Raw genomic sequence first — 8,869 nt, forward strand, 5'->3', positions numbered from 1 at the left:
CGCAAGTAACGATGTGGCCTAAGTACTCCAGCTCCTATTGGCCAAAATCGCACTTGCCGATTTTAATAAAAAATTGTTGCTGCTTTAGGACTTCCAACGTCGATTTGACATGTTCAATGTGGCTACTCCATGATGCACTGTATATCACTATATCATCAAAGAATACAAGAATGAATTTTCTATGATAAGGCCGGAAAATGGAGTTGACTACAGCCTGAAAAGTTGACGGCGCATTGCATAATCCGAACGACATTACCAGGTATTCGTAGTGCCCATTATGTGTGTGAAAGGTTGTCTTATGGATGTCAGGCATGTTAACTCGAACTTGGTGGTATCCGACTCTTAAATCGAGCTTTGTGAAGTAAGCAGCACCAAATAATTTGTCGAGCATATCTTCAACGGTGGGTATGGGAAATCGGTCTTTGATGGTTACTTTATTGAGAGCTCGGTAGTTGGTACAAAACCGCCAATTACCTCTTTCCTTTTTACCAGCAGCACCAGAGAAGAAAACAGATTGGTGCTGGATCTTATCAACCATGATTGCAACATCTCTTAAACTTGTTTCTCAATTGACAGGCTCTGTTCCTTCTTTAAGTGGAATACAGTGATCAATTCCTCGTGATGGTGGCAGCTTTGTAGGTTCCTGGAATATTTCCTCGTAATCTTTTAATAATTGTTGCATATCTACTAGCATTGTACGGAAAGCTTCTTCCAATTTTGTGTGTAAATAGATTGCAAATGCTTCATTGCCTTGCCGAATCTCCTTGGAAATTTCTGTCAGAGAAGTTGTTTGCAAGGATTGTGGATTGATACCTTGCAAATGCCCCCTCTAATTACCCTAATCGAACTTCATGGTCAGGGTCTTCCAATTTCACACTACGACACCCAACAATTGGAGCCATTGAATGCCCAAGACCATATCTAAACTTGTGATAGGCAATGAGTAGACAGTAAGTGACAATTTGTACCTTCTTGAATTTGCCTTGGCATGTTAGTTTCTCGCCGATCGCAACTCGAATCGAAAATGCTGCTGTGGGTTTGATCGGTAACTGAAGTTGATTAGCCAACTGAGTGCTGATAAAGTTATGGGTGGATCCGTTGTCGATTAAAACCATGATTTTGTAGGAGCCAATCTTTGCCAACACGCGCATTGTTTGAGCGACTGCCCAACCCGTGAGTGCATAGAAGTAATTTGGAGATCCTTACTCTCATCTAAATCTATTTGGTTTACTCCTCTAGTAGGCTCCTCATTAGTATTTTCATCCATCTCTACTTCATTGTCCATGATTAAAAGTTGTGCCCTCGTGCATTTGTGACCAGCAGTGAACTTGTTGTTACAATTGAAGGAAAGCCCTTTCGCTCGGCAGCACTGCATTTCATCCCAACATAATTTCTTTACAGGCACGGTAAGAATGGCTTTGTTGTTGGCAGTTTGTGTGAACAACAGTTGATTAATAAACGCTGGCCTTGATATTTTCTTCTGACGTAATAATTGTTCATCTCTCATCCTTGCCAAACTAATCACCTCTTTCAACGTCCGTGGTTCTTGATGAACAACCACCTCCATAGAAATGCATCTTGCTTTCTTTGGTGCCATAACAAAACTGCAATTGACAGATTTACTAGGCCATATACATAATAAAAAGCATGAAAGTCAAAATATTGATATTTTACATCATTATCAAGAATATTGATAAGCATCCAATACCATATACATAATAATATTTAAACTCGGTAAAACATATCCAAGTCAATCATCACTTTTTAATTTAAAATTAAAACTAAATCAGTCTTTTCAATGTTTACATTATTGTTTAAAAAAAAGGAAACATACAATGAACAAGAAAACAATCATGTTAATCACACTCTTCCATATCCACATCATCATCAAGAATATTTGTGTCTACAGTTGTTCCATCCACCCTTTCTCGAACCCAGTTAACATCTTAATCATTAATATATATAGTATCATCCAATTGTTGATGCAAATATAGCTCTACTTGAGGGACTATCTTCGGAATAGCAGAAAAATATTTAGAATACATGTCAAAGAAGTCTTTGACTATCATCTTAAGAACAACATGCCAATTAGGATCAATAGGCTCTTGCACATAGCAAATTTGTTCTGCCTGTGAAGCTAAAATGAAAGGTTCATCACCTATTTGATTATCCTTGTACAGCAAGTGATTAAAATTCACCATTGGGAACTTCAACTGATCTTGTTTCTTTCCAACTTGGTTATTAACCCAGTCACACTTCAACAACACAAATTTCATGTCATTTGTATATTGAATTTCAATCACATCTGTCAGTACTCCATAATATGTGACTTCTCCTAAGCGAGGGTTTTTGTCCCTTGCACTTGCATAATTTATAGTATCCACTTTAGTAACAACACCAGAATTTTGGGTAGTTTATTTTTATCAATGCTCTTTGTTTGAAATCAGAAGCCATTGATGATGTATCCTTTGAATCTTCGAGCAAAACGATCAGGATCATTTGCTATAAAATATTGATATTTTCAGGAAAACTTATATTTGAGGATCGTCGTAAATTTTGAATCTACGTAAAAAAAATTTTTAAAAAATGAATCAAGCATTTGATTTCCAAAAATATGATAGCTTAAGGTAATTATAAACTTACGTGATTCTTAAACCATGTGTGAAATGTCTCATTATGAACTTTATTAATGTAATGAGGCCTCTTATGAGGCATTTCTTGTTCAAGTAAAGTAAGATGTTGTCTGAAAAATCAAACTATAATTAATAACATAAATAATATCAACTATTTTCAACAGTATTAATTATATTAATAACAAACTTATCTTACTTACTCTCGGAAGGGAGTCATAGCATTTGTGTTGACAAGCACAAATCTATGGGCTTGTGTCCATGTTAACTCATCAAGAAGTACTTTAACTCTTTTTCCCAATGGACGGCCATTTCTATTTCCTCCATCATCATTGCGAATTGGTCGATTAGTTTTGGTTTCCACCTCATCTAGATATCTTGCACAAAAGTTCATGCATTCTTCCATCAAGCATCCTTTAGCAATTGAAGCTTCAGGATGTGCCCGATTACGCACATAACATTTTAGTGTTAACAGATACCTACATTATGCATGCGTTAAAAGACTAAATTTTTAAACATAAAGATCGTTAAACAGAAAATTAATTTAAAAAAATGTATACATGTCAATTGGATACATCCATCTAAATTGCACAGGTCCTACAATAAGTGCCTCTTCAGCTAAATGGACAGGCAGATGCTCCATTACATCAAAGAAGGATAATGGAAAGATCTTCTCTAGATGACAAAGTGTAAGTACAATACGCTTTTGAATTTTCTCTAAATCGGATGGTGTATTCACTTTTGAACATATTTGCCTAAAGAAATTAGACAATTCAGTCAATGTTTCAACAACATTCTTGGACAGCGCTTGACGTGCAGCAAGAGGAAGTAATTGTTGCATTAAAATATGACTATCATGACTCTTAAGACCCCCGATGCTACACTCCTTCATGTTCACACGATGTGAAATATTATATGCATAACCATCTGGAACTTTTAATTCCTTTAATACTTTGACGAACACTTCTTTATCCTCTTTACTTATTGTAAAGCAAGCAGGACATAAAAGTAGTTTGCTGGAACCTTTTTGTTGTTGAGGATGTAGGGCTGTCCTTATGCCTAATTCTTGTAAATCACGTCGAGCTTTCAGATTATCCTTAGACTTTCCAGGAACACCTAATACTGTCCATAATATGTTGTCACAAACATTCTTCTCAATATGCATGACATCAAGATTATGATGAATTAAATGATGCTCCCAGTATGGTAGTTCAAAGAATATACTTTTTTTCTTCCAATTTCCCTGGTTAGTCTCACCATTTTTTCTCTTTATAAGATCTTCCGTTTTATAGTCTGTGAGTACACCATCTAATTGATGATCACATCAATCCTAGAAAGTTTTGGTGGTGCATATTCCCATTCTTCAAAACCATCAAAAGACTCTTTATCTTCTCGAAATCTATGAGACATTGGTAAAAATCTAAAATGACCCATATAACAAAACTTTCTCCCATTTGACAACCAACGAGATCTAGTGTTCTCATTACAACAAGGACATGCTGTCTTACCTTTAGTACTCCAACCCGAAAAATTAGCATAGGAAGGGAAGTCACTTATAGTCCACATTAATGTTGCACGCAATTTAAACATTTGATTACTTGATGCATCATCAGTTGAAACACCTTGATGCCATAATTCTTTTAATTCATTAATCAATGGTTGTAAGAACACATCAGTCTTATTACTAGGTGCTTTAGGACCATCAATAAGCATTGACAAGATAAAGAAAGGTTGCTTCATGCACATCCACGGTGGTAAGTTATAAGGCATTAAAACAACAAGCCATGCACTATGAGATATTGACATAGTTCTAAAAGGATTGAAGCCATCAGCTGCTAAACCAAGCCTAACATTTCGACTATCAGTTGCAAAATCAAGATTCTACTCATCAAATGATTTCCAAGCAGAAGAATCTGTTGGATGCCTCAAAACGCCATCATCAATGCGACTTTCTACATGCCATTTCATAAGTGAAGCTGTTTTTTTGACATAAAAAATCTTTATAATCTTGGAACTAATGGGAAATACCTTACTTGTTTAGCGGGTGCCCTTTTCACTTGAGCACCATTAGGATTAGCATCAAACTGTTTGTATCTAGATGTGTCACATATACTACAACGATCAAGTTTCTCATCCTCATCTTTAAACAACATGCAATTGTTAGGGCATGCATCCCAAGTCTTATATGTGAAGCCCAAATCAAAAGTGATCTTATTGGCCTCATAATATGAATCTGATAGTTTTACATCTTCAGGAAATGCTTCTTTAAGTAACTTTAATAATAGTGTAAATTATCTATCTGTCCAACCACACAACACTTTTATGTGCAAGAGTCGAACAATAAATGATAATGCTATGAACTTTTTGCAACATGGGTATAATGGAGATTCTGCCTTTTGAAGCAACTTTAAAAACTTAGAAGTTTCAGGATTTGACCCTTCACCATAATCCATTTCCATTGGATGATTCTCACTGTCACTAAGATCCATATGTAGCATACCTACTGCATCATGTAGCATTCCAACCATATCATCATTTATGATTAAATTATGAATAACCATATTACTATGTGTTGTATGCATGGATCTACTAGATTCTCCATGTTTAGTCCAAATTCTATAAGTAGGCAAAAATGCATCCACTATTAAGTGCTCCTTTGCCACATCTGTTTCAACAAAATATCGATTGCAACACTTCGTACAAGGACAATAAATCCTTGTGTCATCGACTTTGTTCATGAAAGCAAAAGCTAAGAACTGATCAACCCCACTTATATAATGAACAGAGGACCTATCTAATAGGTCATTCCAACTTTTGTCCATGTCTAATATATTTAAATTTACTGAACTTAAAAATTATGTTACCTTCGACAAGCCGACCAAATGAAAGAATGCCTCTTTCAACTTTTTATTTGCCTCAAGTCTCGAAAATATAGATTCTTCAGAAACCTCCCTCTTATCTGACATGAGTCAATTACAACTTATTTAGAAATTCAGTTGTCTGTTAATATTTGCTAAAGAAGCAATAAAGAAAACATGATTCTATTAATGTGTGTGTTATTAGTTATCTCCTTAATTATTTGATCTATCATGTATAAATGTTCATTCTTTAAGCATAACTAATATTTATTGCATCTTCAATTACCAAAATAGCTAATAGTTTACATTATCTTTTAAATGCCATTAAATCTAACCCTTGTTATATGATCCTTATATTGTGTATTCTCAATTGTTGAGGAAATTGCTCTAGTTTGAAAAGTGAGCACCAGTATCAACGATTACATGGATTTTAGCTTATATTATGTTAACTTTTTCTACGCTTTTGGCTTTCGCAATACCAATCAAGTATGGCCCTAACTCTCTCGCCAACCACTGCAGACTGCACTGTCTTTTCCTATAAACCTAACTCATCATAAAAATAATAATAATAATAATAATAATAAATAAAGATTTTCAAGCGTAATGGTAATGGGCAGAATTAAAAAAAATAAAAATAAAAATAAAACAAAACTTGACCTCAAAGGCAAAGGCGAGTCTTTGTAACTTTTCTTTTTCAGTAGCAAGTTGTTTCACTTTAATTTTTCCTTTTTTAATTTTTTCCCCGTTATTTAAATGCCATAAAATCTTCAATGGATAAAATCATTTATGGGGTAGCTAGCTTTTTATGAGTTTCTAGTAAAGGATTGAGAAGCTAGCCCCGTGAAGTTCATGAATAACCAAATCCAGAAGCATTTCAATTAGTCATGCATATTACTTAATAGCCACTCCATTTAGCAGTTATTTGCAATAAATAGGGAACTCTGTTCTCTCAAAGTATCACCACCGAGAATTTCATTTCAATTAGTCATGCATATTACTTAATGGCACAAAGCAAACCCCCAGCAGCATTACAGTAATTGTTTAATTAGAAACCCAGCAACATTAGAGTAATTTGCAGTAATCAAACTAACTTTTAGTTTAATTTACTGTTACACATTACTAAACAACGAGGATGCAAGTAATTACTTCAATAATTCAAAGGATTATCACCATCTAATCACCTTAATTATAAATAATTGAGACAAAATCAAAGAGAGTATCATTCAATTATAACGTAAATTGCTACTACTTACTGGAAATAAACAAAGCATCACTCAATTTCAAAATAACCAAATTTACTCATGAGCAACAAAAACACAAAAATCAATCCAATCATTTACTCCTAGCAAAACTGAAATTGATATTCTCTATTAATGAAAAATTAATAACATATAAACCCTAGAATAGTGAATTGACAAGAGAGCTTACTTCAAAATTGAGATCACAAAGAAATTGAGGCAAGAGAGCGAATATTGGCTGAGCTTACTTCAAAATCCAATCATTCATGAATGGATGATTCTAAGCGACAGAAAGAAAGAGTGACCTGCGTTTTTTGTTTTTAATTTTTAAAAATTCTATTTTCAGCTCATAATAGTTGTAAAATAAAAGACATTTACGGCAATGTGTCATTCTTTACTACCAAAGTATAAAAGGGCAGTAAATACCCATTTGAACCTTGCAGCTGATTTAATTCCCTGCAAAATGGCAGCAAGATTTTACTCATTTGCCAGGAGACATTTTTCAGCCGCAGACATTCCCCACAAAAGGCCCTTTTTTTTGTAGTGAATGAAATCCAAGAATTAGAGACCAGTTAAATATAATGCACACAACGGATTAAAAGACATTGCATTCTTCTCAAATCAACCACCGTGCATAATGTTGCGAGAAACAATGATTATGACCTAAAAGATTTAAGTTACTTATTCTTCATGTCTAAAAGATTTCTTATCTAAAGATAGACATAATTTATGGAGCAATATACCTGCGGTACCAATGTCTTTGCCAGCCTGTGATTGAGAGTTTTGTATACGGCAGGTGCTCTGCTGAGGTGGCTGCAAGTAATATGGCAAAGTTGTGGTTCAATTGAGACTGTGGCATTTGGAACTGGTTAAAGCTGTTGATCTCGGCTGCCATCAGATTTTTGGGCATGTATAGATGTCCTAATGTGAGACTTGTAAAATATGTTTTGTATTAGAAATTAGGAACATTAAAATTTATGTTTGATTGCAAAAACTATGCTTATGTGCTTAAAGCACATGTGAGACCTGTCACTAGTATTTAGAGCGACTACAAATTGTAAATATATATAGATCATAGGACATGTGAATGTAAATGATAGGTGGTGCCTGCGCTACTCTTTTTTTCCTTTTGAATTTCCTTTGCTACCATAATTTGCACGGAACTCGTGGAACTGTGTCTGCGTTGTAGTGGGCCGATACGGCTGCTGTGATTGATCAGGCTGGCTTTACGAAGATGAGGGAAACTGGAGCTCAAGATTGCTAAGGCTTGAACTATCGCGCTGCATCTGACTAACTCCACCTATCATGGAGCTCGCTTGATATATAGTCTCAAGTTTACTACAACAACAGGGGAAAATTAAAAATGAAGAGCCAAGGCACTATCATTTCAGCAAGCATTCATTATAATTAAATGATGTCAAAGATTTGTTTACTAGTCTCTAGTTTACCATACATCGAAAGGGAATCCATAAGAGATTGCATGTGTGAATTCTCTGCAAAGAAAAAAAGAAAAAAAAAACACAATGTACAGCAATAAATTGCATTTTTGTTCACCATAAAACCTAGTTGTTGTCCAGTACTTCACGAACTTCTTCTTTACACACTTTGATGTTGGAAAATTTATAGATGAAGTAGATACGCAACTAAAGTAAAATTAAGAAATAATGAAACACAAAATTACACAGGGACACCAGAAATTACGTGGTTCGGCTTTTAGCCTATGTCCACGGGTGAAGAAAGAAAGAAAATATTTTACTAGTGAAAATGAGTTACAAGTATTGTACTATTTTAACTCACTTTCCAAAACCCCCCAAAATACCCAAACTCTCAAATCACTAAACTCTTCTCAAAATGAATCTGAAGAGGAAGAGAAAAACTTGATGCTGAGGACGAAAATGAAGCCCTCTATTTATAGCTTCATTTCCCACCTTCTTTTCAATTAAAATAATTTTTTTTATGAGCGGTGTGGCACCTCTTTTTCTTCATTTCCCTTTTTTTTTCTTTTGTTCCAGTCAAAGAAGGAAGCAACACCTCCTTCTTCAAAATGGACAGGGCAGCCTTCTAGAAGGGTAGAGCCCGCATGCCATTTTTGTCATTCTCCCACTTGGAGATTTGATTGCGAGCCAGTCATATCTCCACATCA

The 8,869-nt window shown here is 34.9% G+C and overlaps 1 protein-coding gene across 1 annotated transcript; it reads right to left on the reverse strand.

Moving 5' to 3' along the window:
* Nucleotides 1-3,938: 3,938 nt before the first annotated feature.
* On the reverse strand, nucleotides 3,939-5,452 carry LOC112097333. The gene is made up of 3 exons (XM_024182517.1): nucleotides 5,002-5,452; nucleotides 4,664-4,863; nucleotides 3,939-4,511 (listed from the first exon to the last, which is right to left on the reverse strand). The coding sequence occupies exons 1-3, from the start codon at nucleotides 5,450-5,452 to the stop codon at nucleotides 3,939-3,941; spliced, it is 1,224 nt and encodes a 407-aa protein (XP_024038285.1).
* Nucleotides 5,453-8,869: the final 3,417 nt, after the last annotated feature.

Source organism: Citrus clementina, unplaced genomic scaffold, assembly GCF_000493195.1.
Source record: "Citrus clementina cultivar Clemenules unplaced genomic scaffold, Citrus_clementina_v1.0 scaffold_6, whole genome shotgun sequence".
Lineage (NCBI taxonomy): Eukaryota > Viridiplantae > Streptophyta > Magnoliopsida > Sapindales > Rutaceae > Citrus > Citrus x clementina.